Source organism: Squalius cephalus, assembly GCF_949319135.1.
Source record: "Squalius cephalus genome assembly, chromosome: 9".
Lineage (NCBI taxonomy): Eukaryota > Metazoa > Chordata > Actinopteri > Cypriniformes > Leuciscidae > Squalius > Squalius cephalus.
Window position 1 is genome coordinate 14,419,339 of NC_137130.1, and position 18,230 is coordinate 14,437,568.

The following is an 18,230-nucleotide window of genomic DNA, read 5'->3' on the forward strand; positions in this document are numbered from 1 at the left end:
CAATAAACTGCCTGTATATTTTTATTGACATGGCCAAAAGCCTATCAGATGCCTCATTAGAGCCCACCCCTCCTTTTTTGCCATGTCCTCATGCTGATGGTTTTGTACATCATTTCCTTTGAAATGTAATTTGCAGGAATCGCACTGACTGAATAGGTCCTGTTTATTTGTTACATCAGGCTTGTGTCTATTCTGGCCACATGATAATGGAGTTATTTAATAGCACATGAAGCTTGCACTTACATAACCTTCTTGAATATAGCACCTTTTATATTTTGATATAATTGAGCAAAGATGAGCTGTAGTAGTGGTGATGTCAACAGTCATGTGTGGGATTGATTTTTTATCTACCAACTAACATGCTGGAAATTGTAGAAAAAACCCAAATTGTCACAGCGTAGACCTATCCTCCTGAGAACCAGGGGGAAAAGTGTTTTGAATTTAGTACATTGTTTAGAGCAACATAGAGTTTTCTGTTGTTGAAAAAAATTATTTTGTTCATATATTCTATGTGCACTGTGACCAGGACTGTTTAAAAGTTTGTTTAAAAAAAAAAAAAAAAATGAAATGAAATGACATGTATAGGGAAAAACAATGGGCTTTTTTTTTTCATTCACAAATACATTTTTAAGTTTCAGGATTTTTTTAACCAAACTTTGTGTAAAGATGATTCTCAACTATGTAATGAAAGATTAAATGATCTACCATTTTACTCTATGTAAAATAGCCATAAATGGGTAGTGCCATTCAATACAATGTATCTATACACTATCTCTAATTTGCATATTAATGTGTTCTTGGGGCAACATGTAATGAAAAAAGAAGTGTAATAATGGGAGTAATAATTGGCAACATTTTTATAATAATATCTAATATTTCATAGGAATATTCACTTCTCTCTATTCAGTTGTCGTGTCTCCCAAAATGCCTGATAAACATGCTTCAAGTCCTCTATAAAGTCATATTTTGATTGGACACCCCATAACATTTTCCTGAGATGTTGATTCATGACAAACAATTTGAAAATTAGTCTGTTTTAATTGATAGTTAAAAAAAATATGATCATATTTCCATAAGAGTGCTAAATTTGATTTCACTAAATTAATGTCAGTAATTTTTAAAGAATGTGTTCTCTTCTTTTTTCTCTTTCTTTTTTTCTATTCTATATCTATTTTTTTTTAAATACGTATACTGCTTTAGACTAAACTGGGAAGGGTCACAGCACTTGCATACTGTTAGTTTGATTGCTTCTATTGCTCTCCTCATTTGTAAGTCGCTTTGGATAAAAGCGTTTGCTAAATGATTAAATGTAAATGTTGTTGTCATGGTGAAATCTCCAAACATTTGGTATCTCTAAAAAGCCATGAATGTGCTCTTTACAGGACATCCAGAACTGTGTCATGTATGGTCTCAGAGAAATTCACTAATATATAAGGTCCATACAGTGGACAGAAGTATATTCCTGGGTCCCAGGAGGCTATAACAATAACTGTGCAACGCTAACAAAAAATATCTGTAGTTGTATGATGTATTTGTGTGTGTAAGAGACCTTTTTTCCTTTTGTTGAAATGGTTGCTGCACCCTGTTGAAATCAAACAACTCCTCTGCACCAGCCAGATCTTTTCATCTGTCAGAACTGCTTACAGAGTTTCCTGCATCTCGGCAACCCGTCTGGGTTTCCTTATGTAGTCTTCAATGTGAATCACCCGCAAGTTGCTTGATGGTGACTCCTAACCACCATACACCACTCCTCTCGTGATACGGCATTGATTTTAAAGTGCCCCTCCCCCCCACACTTCATGTATTTGGTGAATTTGCTCTCATTCTTAGGCCAGACACTCAAACGCAGATGTGAATGTTTGAAAAACTGCCCAAAATGTTGCTGTGACAGTAGTTGACCTAAAAAAGAGAAAACCGACCATAGTTGCCTGCTGTGGTGTCTTACTTGTTTTGCGTAACCTGTATTAGAAAATGCCGGCAAGTGTATTATCGTGTGAAATCACATACTTGTGTAAAGTATGTTTTAGGCATTAAATACTGATACACCTAAAATTCCTACTAACTCTAAGAGCATAGATCATAAAGTGCATCATAAATTGGTGATGAGATATATCTCAGTTTCATAGCCAGACATTGTTGTTTTCATGGATTTCAGGTTAATGTTGGAGTGACTGTGCTGAGAAAGTGCCTCGTTTTACTATCCGTTCATGCAAACAGAAGCTTGAAATGATGCAATCTCATTTTACCACATATTATTTTACATTGTTGTTTTCTTTCGCTGTTTATTGGATCCAGATTGCACAGATTTCTTTGATTTCACCAGTTGGGTACAGTATGGTTTCCTTTCTGCTTGTTTTAACAAAGGCAGTTTGCAGAGTTAACATTTAGCCGGCACTTTAATCACTTATACATATTATTTCACACACATATGTTTTGATTTTCGGAAGTGCATTTATTATTAAATGACACAATGGTGATAGCTAATGGATAAACCTTTGTTGGTTTAAAACCATCAGTTTTTAAGTTACTAGCCTAAATCTTTTAATCACTAGGACTATAGCATGTTACACGTGGGCTTTTTTGAGCCGCTTCTTAGTACTAGGTTATGGAGGACGTAGCAGACTACCATGACCTGACATACTTTGCAGGGACTCTACAGCATCGCTTCATCACTGCAATCCAGGTTCACAATTTGGCTTTTTAAAATACAGCAAGTGGCAACACTACAAGTCTTAATATATATGGCCAGCTAGAATACTTCTATATCACTGGATTGGCACAATCAATAGAAATTGAACACAAACACTTTTTTAAATTAAATTCCGCTTACAGCGATAATACCTTCCTTAATGATGTCAGTGAATACATTTTAGTGTTGAGATGTCCTACTGTTTTCATGAATTCACCACCGTGTCAAAGCATGTGTGCCAAGCGATAGGCTAATGCTATTTTTTTTCCTCTTTATAGTATTGGTTTATTAGTTTGTCAAAGTGCCTGAGCAGAATGCTTTTTATGTATAAGCTCAGCCTGTAGCTTGTGCTAGCTGATGGGTTTACAATGCGGGTAACTGTTTGGATTGCAAACAGTATGAATAACCTGTGAAAGCGAACAGTTGTCTCTCAGCTTGACTCTGTGTGTGTGAGTAGAAGATTCTCTCTCTCTCTCTCTCTCTCTCTCTCTCTCTCTCTCTCTCTCTCTCTCTCTCTCTCTCTCTCTCTCTCTCTCTCTCTCTCTCTCTCTCTTTCTCTTTTTCCAGCAGTCTACTCAGGGATCTGAGCTACTGGAGGTTGTGCTGTTTAATTTTTGCTGCAGTGCAGCTGACGGTATTGTAACACCGCCTCTCGCAGAATATGTCTGCCTTTTTGCAGCACTGCTTCCAAGCTGTGGAGCACCTCCAAACTGCTTTGTTTAAGAAAAATTGCATTAGTCTCGTATTCATCCATCATCATTGACATCCCCTGTGCTTTGTAGCCTTACGTTTACACTTAGCTTTGTCAACGTTTTATGCTGACCTTTAGGAAGTTATTATTCCCGGCATTATTGGGTGTTCAACTTAGTCCGCAATTCTTTTGCAGTTTTGAACTTTTGCTATAGTAAGTTTCCTTGGCATTTTTTCTTGCGGTAATTGGTAATGATACCATTGCGAATGGCGTCATGGCACAGCTAATTGTAGGTTTATGGATAATTGCTATTATTTAGAGGACTGTTAGTGTTTACTCATCTGCCCTAGGGCTAATTGAATACATTCACTAATAATGATGCTTTCAAACAGAGAGGGGACAATAGAGAGGAGGAGGAGACTTCCGGAGAGAGCGACAGACAGTTGGAAAATGATTGAAGGTGACATTGAGCTTTTAAAGAACACAAACTTTAATGTTTTTCCATGTCAGAAGGCAAAAGACCAATGATAATGCGCAATGACAATTTGCATGCAACAGGCTCCTAAAAATAGTGTGTAATTGGATATAATTAGTCTAAATAATAAATCTCCTTGGTTTAAAGTGCCCGAATTATGCTTTTTTGGGATATTACCTTTCCTGCAGTGTGTAATATAGCTGTTTGTGAATGTAAAAGGTCTGCAAATTTTCTAAGATCAAAACACAGATGGATTTATTGTCTCCAAAATGAAAGAACAAACTCTGAACCGCCTGAAACGAGTCGTCGGGAAATCCAGTCTTACTTCCTGCACGGACCTACGTAGATTTGTAACAAATTTGCGTAATGCCTTGCCTATAGTTTTCATTGGCTGCCTGCAAACAACGTCTACTTTGACCCACCCTCAAACACTGGAGTTTTTGTGTGGTTCTTGTTGTCGACATGCCGAGAAGACGCTGTTTTCTGAGCAAATCCACTTTGCATGCACTTCTAAAGGATGAGGACTTGGACATGCATTGATGTGGTAAAAGCAATGCCATTGTTACTGTTCGTAGTGCATACAAGTGCTGAAGAAGCCTCCAGAGCTGAAATTCAATAATAGGCGTTTTGTTTCCGAAACTGTACTGTAAGTTGTAGACCAATCACAACAGACAGGGCCATCTGACCAATCAGAGCAGAGTAGGCTCTTGGAAAGAAGGGGTTTAGAGAGAGCAAATCCTTTATCAAACAGTGTCAGACACTGTGAGAAAAGAGGTGATGCTGCAATGTATGTTATGAGAAAATGAAAGGTTTTTATTTAGAATTTTTTAACCTTGGATGCATGTAAACCTGTTATTGGAGACCTCCAAAACAAACTTAGAAACCTTTTAAAATGGCCTAATGAGCACTTTAACTTCTGGTACTATCAGGAATTTTGAAACCGTAGTAGTAGAAGTAAATTAAAATGATTAAGATATAGGTTATTTTCTTAAGGTGTAAATTGGAATCTTTTCTAATAAAATATAGACCCCTATTTTTTTTTTAGAGGAACAGCACAGAACCATGTTTAATCAATATATAAAACAGTGTTTTTCAAATCAGGATATTATTGTGAGAAATTAATTTCATAATGATGTACTTGCCCTCTCTATCAGTATATTGACACCAAATGTTTCTCATTAAAAGCAAAGGGGTTATCGACCACATCGCTATAAAGATTCAGGCCTCTTTGGTGTCTACATAGTGACTTGTAGGACTCTTATTCAAGCGGTAGTATTTGACGCATTGGGATTGAGAATGGGTTGAAGAATATTGTACTCAGAAGCTGACCTTGTCAATAAGAGATCTGCTGGGAACATGAAGGTCTCCTTCTGAACCCTGTAACTTTTTGTTGGAACAGAGTTTTGTTGTAACTACAACGTTTAGGGACTTCTCAAAACAACACTAACATTTGTATATACAGCTCTCGTGTTTTGCAGCACTGTACATGCTTTATGTTTCCATGGTGAGACTGCTATTACTGGAAATTGGCATCATGGTCTGTCCTGACCTGTAAGAACAATATCAGGCACAACATAATATCTAAGTGATAGAGATGTGCTGTACTGGTAACACTTGACATTTCTCAAAGGTTATCATTATTCAACAGCATATCAGTGCTTCTAGTGGTAACCAGTACCACATAGCATCTGCTTACCTCTGAAGAGGCCATAAGAGCATGGGTAGCATTCACAAGTTCACTGCTGGCTGTTCAGCTCAATGGTGAAGGTTGGTTGATGTTGAGAAGCTGGAAAATGGAAACCTCAGGTTTAATCGAGATTTTTGAGAGACGCATACGCAGTGCAATCAAACTTGATGTGAAGGGTAAGTGCAAGCTGAAGTGCCTGATATTTTGTGTTGCTACTGACATCTCTGTTTCGTCTTTTAGTGCCCTCACTGTTACAAGTCATAATGCAATTTAGTCAAAATTTCAATCCGATATCTGTTATAGAATTTGACATTGATGATATCAGTTATTGGGTTAATTATTAGCTACCAATTACATCTTCAACAGTGTAATTAGATTACTGAACTGATTACTCTCTCTAAAAAGTATTGCATTACTTATTACTAATAGCTTTCTAAGTCCCATGTCAACCTTGACCAGAACAATTCTATATATATATATATATATAATTTTTTCTACAGCAAATAAAGTATTTAGTGCAATTTACAGAAAAATTACAGAAAAAAATAAGAGTAATCCATTACTTTTACTCTTTCAAGTGTAAGGAAATTAAATTACAGTTATTAATTACTTAGTAATGCATTACACCCAATGCTGTCTATACAATTTTAATCCCATAATTCCAGGTCAACAGATGCATTATTAAATTTTGACTAGTAAAAATTCCAGGCTCACATATCCAGAATTCAACACTCAAAAAATTAAGCCTGTTTTTAAGGTTTACGAATTTCTATTTTTTTTTTATGTATATATCGAAAAGTAAAAATCAATGGAACTCATATGTAGGCATATTATTGGGAAAAAATCACTAAAAAATATTTATATCTAAAAAATATTTATATAATGATCCTTACATATTATTCGAAACATTTATTATAAATCAAGAGAATTAACCATTTCAGTTCATATGATTTGTATTAATAAATTTAAACTTTTATTCAAATCATTGGATTGATTTTAAATGATTTTATTAAAATCAGGATGACTGCTACTCATTATCTGGTATCATTAGGCTACTAGTAAAATCATAATTATGATTAAAAATTAGTTTTATTAGTTGTTGCTCTTAGTAGGTTTTATCGTATAATATTTTCTATTGAATTTTTTTTGTCAAAATGACGTTTTTAGTAGTAATATTGTGTATAATATAATATAGTGTTATATTTTATTAGTACATATTGAAAATGAAAATTATTATGAATTGGTTTTCTTAGTAGTTGAACTTGCATTTTTACTTGTTGAAATAACATTTGAATTACGACAGAATGTTTTTAAAAAACAAAACAAAACAAAAAACAAAGGTATAATACTGGACTTTTAAGGGAATGAACAAACAACCAATATATAATCAAATGAGCAACAGCCTTCAAATATACTGTAAAACTAATGTGGAGAAGCTCTGCTCTTGAGAACTGCTTTAAGTCAGAGAGACAGTGTAATGTCTGCCGAATATCACACACCAGAGCAGATATGCTGATCTTGCACGATTAAAATTTCAGAAACCGCAAACAAAATCTGCCACCCCCTCCTCTCTCTCTCTCTCTCTCTCTCTCTCTCTCTCTCTCTCTCTCTCTCTCTCTCTCTCTCTCTCTCTCTCTCTCTCTCTCTCTCTCTCTCACAAGGGCCAGGGACTGCGTGCAAAGGCATGAGTGATTTGAGCAGAACTCTCTTCATTTTCCTCTTCCTCTCACTCCATGGTTGTAAATAAACATTGAATCAAAGTGTAAATCATGTGCAGTCAGTCACATAAAAATATTGGGGAAGACAGCTATCTATAGCTATTGCCAGACAGATAAAACTAATCGCTGCATTGCAGATAATAAAACTGGAAGGTCAAGTTTGTATCTTATCATTATTATTTTTTTTTTTTTAGTAGGGGAAATGATTTGATTATGCATTCACGACATCTGGCATCCCCTCACATCCCCCTCACCTGTCTGGAGTGTGAGATGAGTGAGTCTCATTAGAGGAGCTGGTGAGAGAAGGGCAGACCCCGGTGCTGCAGGGCTGCAAGGCTGCCAGCTCTCTGGACACTCTTATCTCTGAACCTACTGTTACTCAGTCTGATCCAGTCATTGGCCGGTTTGCTGCTCTTCAAGGCCATATACTCTCTGCAAAGTTGATGTTTGTTCTTTGGTCAGTTAAACAATTCGAAATAGCGGAGCTTCGATTTCCCTTATGGAAATATAAGAGACTTTAGTTAAGTCGAGTTTGATTAAGTTATAGAAAAATATTGGATCCTTTAGGTTTATACTGTCACTCTGCAGCCTATCTTATAGTTTCATTCACACACTCACACGTGTCCCACAAATAACTCTCTTTATCCACAAGCATACATGTACATGCTTGACATGGGAATGTTTTTATAATCAGGTGGCACTCAACAGACTCGAGTCTCTCTCGCTGGGCACTTAGATGGCCATTCCAGAGGTCTGGATCACAGCATTACAGTAATTCATCCAACCATTTAAATTTCAGCTTTCTCCGAGTCCCTCACACAATGTTGTCGCTTTAGAAGTCATTGAATATAGTGCATGAGTGCAATGGACCACATTTATGATACTTTTAATGTGTTTTTGTCATTTTTAGAGCTTATTGACTGATTGTTCAAGCTACAGCCCCGGACCTAACTCAGAAATCTATAGTTGTTCCAAATGCTGATGCAGAAAATATCCTATATTTTGCCAAATCATGTCCATGATTTCATTTCACATATCAGTCAGTATGTCACATTAACATCAAACGAGGAGGTGTTCTTCTCTGTCTGGACTACAAGAGCCCAAGAGGACAGTCTTTGAGGGCTTTTGTATGTATGTAGCCAATGCAAGAACAGCATTGCACTTGCTTATTAGTCCTTATCTATTTAAAGTACCTTATTAAAGTCAAATTTACCCTATTTACTTAATGCACTTTCCTGGTCTAATTCTGAATTATTCATTGGTGCTTGTGCTGCCAAAGGAAAAAAAAATGTTTGCAGCTTTTTTAATCAAAATGTAATAACTTGTTCTTCCCTTGAAATGATTTTCCTTTTCAGCTCATGTCACATATAGGCCATGTGAGTTAATGTTAACTAATTGCCAAATAGCTATTTAGCAACCATTCTAACAAACTTAGCATTTGGTCTGGCTCCATTGTGATACCTGTATGTAGCACCCACTTTTCATTATCCAATCATTTAACCAATTATTCACATACAATCTCACATGGTTTTATGTCCAATTTAATGTATACATTATTTGTAAAAAAAGTTGCTGCCTTAAATTTTTAAGTAGAATCCACTTGGATGTTTAAGTCATTTCAACTTAAATTACATTAAGCTGACTTAAAAAAATGAGTTGAATCTTGTATAACTTATATTAAAAAAATAGCTTAAAAAAATGAAAATCAAGCTTCATTGCTGAGTATTTTCTCCTTAAGACTGCAGTGAACCAAAGATTGTCTCAAAAATGCGTTTTGAAATCGCTGGTGTTTCTGATGTCACAAACTACCTTGTAACCAATCACGTCAACGTGTGATCGTCAACGAATGGGTCTCTGAGCTAGTGCAAGTGAGTGGAGGGGGGGCTAATTTGCATATTCATAGAACTGGGTATACTTAATGAGGCAAGTGTGTAGAGTTACATTCAAGCTATTTTAAGGAAGAATTTTTTTTAAGGAAAAAACTTCTAAATATGTCAGTTTGGTGATTAAAGATGAGTTTTAAGGGATACAATTATTGACTACAGGCGGACTTTAACTTATTTTGATGAGTTAAATCATTGTAATTTTTTTTACAATGTATCTGCTTGGTTCAAACTCTAGTTCAAACTCTAAACAAGTGCTGATGTGCTGAATGACGCTTTACGATTTAGAGCATGAAGGTCTCCTTAAACAAACATTGTCCTTACAACTGGAAATAGTGATTAAAAAAAAAATTACTATTTTTAGGAGCATGATAGTCCTCTCCCAAGACTATGGCACACATGAAAAGGGAAGTTAGAAAGTCAGATTGGCATTGCGCTGCGTAACGCACGTTTAACATAAGATAGGTCGTCACACCTACACCTCCTCCATCTATCTTGGTCGTGATGTGTGAAAAGCCTCATAATAATGGCCATCTAAATATAGTTATCTCTTTCAGAGGTGGCATAGCAACAGAGTTGGGATCCGTTGTCTAAAGAAACTGAACTTCAGTACTGCCTTTTGAAATCTGTTTGAATAGAGTGATCTTGACTCACCGTCTTTGTCTTGTTTAGATGCTATATTATAAGGAGTTATGTAAAATGCTGTGAAAGAATGGATGCGTCTTTGTTTCTGTAAAGTTGCTTGGTATATTGATAAAAGAAGACTGAATTTTGGACCCTATACCTCTCTTAAAGTCAACATGAAGTGGTAATCACAACCCATTGTAGGCTACTACTTTTATGTGATCTTATGTGGTGTAACTGGGTGTTGAGCAAAAGATTTTCAAATGTGAATTCTAATGAAAAAGTTATAGATACAGAGACAGAGAATATAGGTGAAAAATATATAGACTAAAACTAACAAAACAAAGTAAACAGCTGCAACAGGTAAACAAACTTCATACAGTACGTACATCCCCACTAATAGTTTTCAGTAGGGGTGTGCCATATCATACCGTCCACGATAATACCGGTATAAATTTGTACATGATAAAAAAGTGTCATATCGCGATATCACTGATATAGCGATGCAATGACGTATGGCGCATTACGTTCCTTAGCACGCACAATAACAACACCTGTCTGAGCGCGAGAGCAGCAAGTCAGCCTCCAATGACGATTTAGTACCTAAAAAGGAGCTACTTCAATAGTATTTTAATAATTCCCGCAGGTCTACCACTTATAATGCGGGAAATTCCCCCGCAAATATTGATTTTACCAACCGCGTGAGTTTTCAGCGGTGCCGCGTCTTCTCTCTCTCTCGCTTTCAAAATGGGTTGCACAAGTCAAGCGTCGATACCACACTCTTGTGTTTAGCAGTCAGGACATGACGGAATTGTCTTTTGTCACTTGCATCGTAACTAAAGTTGATCATTTTCACTTCTTTTTAAGTCTTATCAGTTTAAACATTTGCGATTTTAAACTATTCAGTACTCTCGCGCGCTCTCTGAGAGATGTTTACTCTGCGTGCATACAGTAAAGCCGCCTCACAAACAGCTCGCGAGTAACAAAAGTTCTATTTCGCGGATTATATTGCTTTAACGGGGGAAAAAACACGCAAAATTGTGTAAAAATTCCGGTCATGGTTAGTATATTCGTAAACAGTCGGTTATGTCTGAAATAACCATACGTGCGTGACAGTGTGACAGACAGTATAACAGTAATGGATCCGGGCACTAGCTCTAAAAGTGACAGCAGCCATATGTGTCTGTCATTAATGTTGTCGTCAAAACAACAAAAGATAGCTTTCATTGTAAGGAATCAGAATTAATAGCCTTTAATTTAATTTAGTCAGGACTAGTGTTATTTTACATTTGATTACCTTATTCAGTTTCTGTAGTATTTCTGAATAGTGTTAGACCTACCCAAAAACGTTTCTCTTTATTTGTATCTTTATTATTTTGTATATATGTTTTGCTACTTTTTTCAATTTAATTCAAAGATTGAAATCAAGCTTCCTTGTGTTGTGTAAACTCTGAAATACAAAATTACCCAATTGTAAAAACACAATGAGTGAGCAAACATTTAGGTGAGATAAATGTAATAAAAAAAATTGTCAATTTTTTTTTATATATCGTCATAAATATCATTATCGCAAATATTCTTGAAATATCGTGATATAATTTTGAGGCTATATCGCCTACCCCTAGTTTTCAGTATAACATATACTGTACTGCTGCCATTAAACTTAGAAAAATAACAGTTTTAACATCGTTTCTGCACTCTCACGCCTATTTAGAAAGTTAATTGGATACTTTTGACTGTTTATTTGTGCTGAGATTTACTTTGCTTTTGGCTTCCAGTCAGCAGTATTGTCTCAGATCTTCACTTTATTTCCCTCTCATCCCAAGTCACAATTGCTGTCTTTCTCACAGAGGAATCTGTGCACAATTAGTCACAACATTATAAGTTTGCAACGTCTCAACATTGGTGTCTCATTTATAATGATGTATTATTCTAAATCAAATCGCAGCAGTTAATGACATGTCACACTGGCCTCATGAGGGGGTCTGCTTCTCTGGCAGGTAAAGGCGTTGTGCTGTACAACACAAAATATATATATTTTGAACTTTCTCAAGGGCTTTTGTCTTCTGTTAAAGGTTGGAGCTTTAAAACAGAGTAATTATCATCTTTGACATTCTCTCGCACAGGCATTTAACCTGTTGCACTGACTGACTTTCCCACTGGGGAACTGATGTAGAAATTGTTTTAATGTCTTCCATGAGTGGGCTAAGCTGCTGCTACATGATTCATCATTCATTTTAGGAACGGCAAGAAAAAGGCAAAGAGGAGGATAGTGAGGAATAATGTGGAAAAGATCAGTTTTGAACACTGATTTGATGAGACTGTCTATTTGCCGGTGCTGTGAGTTACTTCCATGGGGTCACAGCTGACAACTGTCAAAGGGATAGTTCACCTTCTCAATCTTAGAGTTGGATATCGAAACCTGGTTCTTATTAAGAGAATGATTTTTCATTTTTTTTCATTTTTTTTCAAGTACTGGATCCAAACAATTTTTCATATCCATTAAAGGAATAGTTCACTTAAAAATGAATGTTCTGTCATCATTTACTCACCCTCAGATTGTCTCAAACCTGTATGAATTCCTTTCTTCTGCTGAACACAAAAGAAGATGTTTTGAAGAATGTCAGTGACCAAACAGCTGATGTACCCCATTGACTTCCATAGTATTTTTTTTCCGACTATGTAAGTCAATGGGGTACATCAACTGTCTGGTTACCAACATTCTTCAAAATATCTTCCTTTGTGTTCAGCAGAAAAAAGAAATTCATACAGGTTTACTTGAGGGTGAGTAAATGATGACAGAATTTTATTTTTGAAGTGAACTATTCCTTTAAGTTACATTAATGGTTCTTCCAAAATCAGTGTGATCCAATTCATGAAAGAATGACTATGACTCTTATGGACCTGTTCTTGAATCAGTCCAAAAGACTCACAAATCAGTGTCAGACTTGAGTAATCAGTTTGAATTGATCTGTCTCACTCATTCACTGAATCTAAACTCCAAATGTTTCTTCATGTCAAATCAAACCAAACAACATTTTAACAGAAAATGAATATATATATATATATATATATTTTTTTTTAATTTTCAAACAATATGAAGCTGAGTTGATGATTGCAGAATTGGGTTAACTATCCCTTTAAACATTTAACACGTCATTTCAGTGCCACTTTATGCCAAATTCTGTAATGTCAAAGTAATGTGCACTATACATAGCTATCAGTTAGAGGGAGAGAGTGAGACAGACAGACAGAGTGACATGCTATGTCAACTGATGGGTCAGTGTTTGAAAGAGAAAGAGGTATCTAACAGATAAAAGAATGACATGAAAAAGAAGACAGAGGGGGGTTTTGTTCAAAGTTCCGGATCAATGAACCAGCCTGCAACATTTTCACCACTAATGTCTTTATAGCTCAGAGGACTGGTAGCCCTAAATGTGCAAAAACGTAAAATGTCACTGATATATCCAGGGTGAGATTCCTATAAAAAAGCCTGACTTAACCAAAGTCTCTTATGCAATATTCACATAACCCTGCGGGTAATGTGAAAGTAAGGAACCATTCATTTGTGAAATGACTGTAAAGGCTAATAAATTACCTCTATAAGTTATCCGCTATTATTACTGTAATTCACTGATTTCATTTATACAAAGGAAGCCAGCTGGTCTCACGGGACTGTGGGCAGTGCTTTAAGTTGCCGCATCCATTATTCCCCTCTGGAGATTCAAAAGTGATCGTTTTACCCAACGCAGCAGCATTTCCTATAGAAGGCTCAAGTAAGGGGTCTGAAAGTAATTAAGTTACCAGTCTAGACATTGTTAGGTTGACTAAGCACATGCTGAAACAGCAGCTCCCATTGCACCAAGATTTCCCACCAAAAAGTGGCATTACGTTTCTTTAACTTTACATAGGCTGCACTTTTCGAAAGTTTAGTTCACAAGAGTCATAAATTATTAGTTGTGCTCTGCTTTCTAGCAAGTGTCACCATCGTTCATACTTGGGGTTGTGAGTTTATCGAATTGAGAATTGTTATTATGACCTTAGATTGATTCATGCTGTTTGTTTTCAGTTTTCATCTGGAGGACAACAAAAAATACTGTAAAAAAGTATTGTTGGATTAACTTAAAATGTTAGTAACCTGGTTGCCTTAAAATTTTGAGTTCAATGAAATTGAAGGAGATTGGTTTGATCAACATAAACTCAAAATATTATGTTATCTGAACCACATAAACTAAGTTGATTTAACAAATTTTTTTTAATAATAAATCAGGAAATAAAAAAAATATTTACAGTGTACATTGAATGTGACACCTTTAATATTCCCCCCAACAGGGTATAGCATACAGGGTTTAGTTCATCACTGCCTCATAATTGTGCCTCAAAAACACTTTAGTAACCCAATAGCAATGCCCTGGCAACCAACTATCATCATGGAGCTTTGTAGTGATTTTCATGATTTTCAAATATAATGGTCAGTTATTAACTGTGAAAAATAATATTTATATATGTATATTTTTTTAATCTGGAAAATATTTACTTTGTATTACAGTTTTTCTGAAGTGGGTTAGGGTTGGGGTTAGGGTCTGAATTGCTAAAACACATTTCTTGAAACCATCATTCACTTTCTCAAAACCTTAAACACTAAACCAAAATTTCAAACCACATTCACAGAACCTCTGGCTCTTCTGGCAAAATCAAACTATTGCCTCAAAATCATTTTATCTGTACTCATATTCAAACAATGCCTTCCGATCATACACACAGCGAGTCAAAATTATAAACACTACAGATCATTCATTAGACACTACATCAAAAAATGGAGAACACAGAATCCAAAGCATAGTTACAGAAAAAAAAATATTGTAACAAAGTAAACAAATTTTGCACTTACATAAAAAAGTATGCGATTTGCAAACAGTTTTTTAACTACATGAACTTATTTAATGTTTTACAGAAAGAGTGATTTATTCAACATATTGGTTTAGACTATTGAGAATTTGGTTCAGAGAGTGGGATTTAGTGTTTTAGCAATTCAGAAAAACTGTAAATTGACACTTAATCTATTCCTACCTGATTTGCAATCAGTATTTAGAAAGCAGAAATTTTAACTTTATTTATTTATTGTTGTTATATACATTTTGTTTTCTCAGATTGAAACCCCCCTTCCCTACAGGATTTTTTTTTTTTTTTTTTTAGCTCGCATTGTGTGTCTGGTGATTTACATTTTCAGATCAGCGAAAACATTTTTCACGCATATGAAATGAAACCTGAGCTAAATGTGCTGTGGGATACTCCACAGAAGAATGGTGATTCAGTGATACAGATTGAATTTATTTATTGAATGTGTCCATTACTTTAAACACTTTTATTTACATGTGGTAGCTGGTAAAGCCCACAAGCACACCCAGCACTATTCACTGTGGTGTAATATTCCCGTGTCAAATGTCAGCGTATTTACAGAGGACTGCTCTAGTGGCTTTAAAAGAGGGGGAAATCTGTTTGTGGCTAGATCTGCTTCCTCTCAATCTATCGGCCTGTATCAATTTTCCCTGCCAGTGCAACATCTCAGCACTGGACCGGCCCGGAAAGGCAGGTGTCAGTAGAACCCGATCCCCTCGGGGAGTATAGACCTGTGATTCTGCGTGCCAGTGTGTTGTTGAATCTCTTAAGATGACCTCTCTCTGTCCTTCTGCAGTTCTGAGTGGATAGAAAGTTGAGGGAATGAGACAAGAAGGGGGGAAAAAACTCTTATCGCTCAGAAACCGAATCCTTTGATGACACTGACAAATGGATGTTAGGGGTATATGCATGGATCTCTGGCAAAGGGAAGAGGAAGGGAAAGTTTGGCAAAAAGGATGGACAAGTCAGACAGCGTTATTGATCGATCTTGAAGTCAAGTTAAGCTCAATGGACAGCATTTGTGATATAATGTTTATTATGAGTTTCCGAGGTTACAGTGCAAATTTTTGGACGATTTAACAGCAGAAATGTGAACCATGTAATTTTATTAAAGCACTTACATTAATTCTTCTGTTAAAATGTCTTCTGTGTTATTTGAGCTGTAATAACATTCTGTTCTTTTCATTTTATATATTTAGGTGTTATATTTAGGTGTTACATTGTCATGACAATAAAGGTGTACAATTAGATGTAACATTAAAAAGAAAATGTTAATTTAGTTAGCCTATTTAAATCATGTTAACACTGTACATGCTTTACATTTTAATTATAAAATTTTAATGTTTACAAATTGGCCTCATTCAGTTCCATTGAAAGTTCCTCACTGTAACCCGGAATTTTTTATTATTATTATTTTTGTTGTTGTTGTGGTGGTAATTAACATTATACCACAAGTGCTGTTGGTTGAGCTTAACATGTATAAACCATAAATATTTATATAAAGAAACAGCATGCCCGTTAAAAAAAAAAACTGAATTATGAATATTTTGGCATGAGAAAACCTGACTAACATAATAAGTGTACCTCAATGGAAAACAAAACAAAGCAAAAAATATATGATGTGACAAAAGTATTGTTCCGTGCATCTGTTTCAAAACTTGAAATCCTAAGATTTGCGTAATTGGAATGTGGGACTGCTATTAGAATGCTGTTTGTGTATGAACACTGTCTAATTATGGAGAAACTCCAGCGTGTCCTTGAAGTACATGACTGCTGAGGTGGCTGTAGCTTGCTGCAGTGGTGACTTAAGAGGAGATCAGGGGTCAGTTTTGTTGTTGGATTCCTTGATTCACGCAGCCTCTTATTTGATTACCCTCCTGAAGCCAGGCAGGAGTGTTGATGGTGCAAACAGGTAAGGGTAACAGGCAAGGACACTTACCTGGGGGCTATGAAGCAAATAGTTATTTCAAGTATTTTTTTGTTCTACAGCTTTATTTAAAACATGTAGTCATAAAAGAAATAACCGCCTTGGTTTCTTTTTTTCTTTTTTGAGTAATGTGATTTCTCATGTAGATTAATAAATATGATTCTAGGATTTGGCAAAGTTTGTGTTGGAAATTGAGAAACTAGGTCAACAGTATTTTAACTGTAGTACTGTAGGCCTAAGTAGTGTTCTATTTGCGGTTCTTTGAAAAATGTTTTAATGTTAGCAAGAGAAAGAGGACACAATCACCCTAATGGTTTTTAGATACCTCTGTTGGTGCAACAGCTGTTAAAAAAATGCTAAAAACATATCAACAATGAATAAGTCCCCAGTATGCAAACATACGTTACAGATGTCCCATCTGGAAAGCATTGAAAGTGTTTTTTTTTTTGTGTACAACAATCTCATAAATATCTTAAAGTGCCCCTATTATGCTTTTTCAAATAGTATATTTAATGTAGTGTGTAATATAGCTGTTTGTGACTGTAAAGATCTGCAAAGTTTTAAAGATCGAAGTGCACGACAAATTAAGTTATTGTATCCTAAAAGAAAAGAACTGCCTAAACGAGTTTTCAGCTATTCACTTCCTGTTACTTACTGGAGGAGTTTGGTCTGTGCTGTCGACATGTCAAGAAGACGCTGTTTTCAGCGCTGCAAATCCACTTTGCATGCGTTTCTGGTGACATCTGGTGAATGTCAATCTTAACATCTTTCTGCACATTCTGTAGCGGATGTCTCTGCTATTAGGAGATATATACTGTATGAAAGCTAATAAACAAACCTCATTGGAAGATGTTATGGCACCTGTGTACGCAAGCATGATATATCCAAGCAAGGTCACATATGTCACATCGAGAGTTAATGATTGTAATGATGGGATTGCTACTCAGCCTTACTCATTTCAGTGAGTCAGTCACTTCTAGGTTCAGCCACGTGTGTCTGCAGAGCACTGTCTGGGACTGTGTTTTTGATTGTGCCTTAACTGCATTATGAATCCATAAATGTCATATCCCTCCAGCAGTATGGTCTGTGTTGGTTATTGAGAACTAGGTTATTCCTTCTTTCATATCTGTAAGATTTTCATGGCCAGGAGATGTGTTCCTTCTGTATGGATAGATTTAATAGCAAGAAAAATGGTTCTTTAAACTATAAATCATTTTATAATGCACACAAGATGTTATTTAGATGGGTAAAAAGAATAAATGAGTCTCAGTCTTCAGTAACATTCCAGTCTGTATTCATAATATTTTCTTCAGTAAAAAGCTACTGCAGTGTACTTTTCTACAAGTAGCATTATAGCATGACAAAATGCTAATGCTAAGATTTTTGGTCGCGTTGTGTTCCGCACAAAATTGTTGAGGCAATAATTAAATGTTTTCATCTCATTTTTGTTATCGCATTGGAAAGTCCAATTCGTTTTAGTGAGTTGATTCCTTTGCATGAGTCATGTAAATAAACCAATTCAAAAAGAAATTGGAATATCTGAGATCCTCCAAAAGCATTTTATAGCAGAGCATTTAGATAAACACTGCTATGTTGTTGCTGTTGTTGTTTTTTTGTAAATGTACAGAGAAAGTAGA

The 18,230-nt window shown here is 35.7% G+C and overlaps 1 protein-coding gene across 2 annotated transcripts in view; it reads left to right on the forward strand.

Annotated features, from left to right (window-relative positions):
- fgf14 (fibroblast growth factor 14) overlaps window positions 1-18,230 on the forward strand; it is a 137,241-nt gene that overhangs the window by 11,353 nt on the left and 107,658 nt on the right. Inside the window, exon 1 of one of the 2 annotated variants that reach the window (XM_079882438.1) lies at window positions 5,519-5,718. The exons of the other annotated variant lie outside the window; for it this stretch is intronic. Within the exon in view, the coding sequence (XP_079738564.1) occupies window positions 5,631-5,718 (88 nt within the window). The 5' untranslated portion in view covers window positions 5,519-5,630. Of the gene's footprint in view, window positions 1-5,518; window positions 5,719-18,230 lie in introns of those variants that run through there. 2 annotated transcript variants of the gene reach the window in all.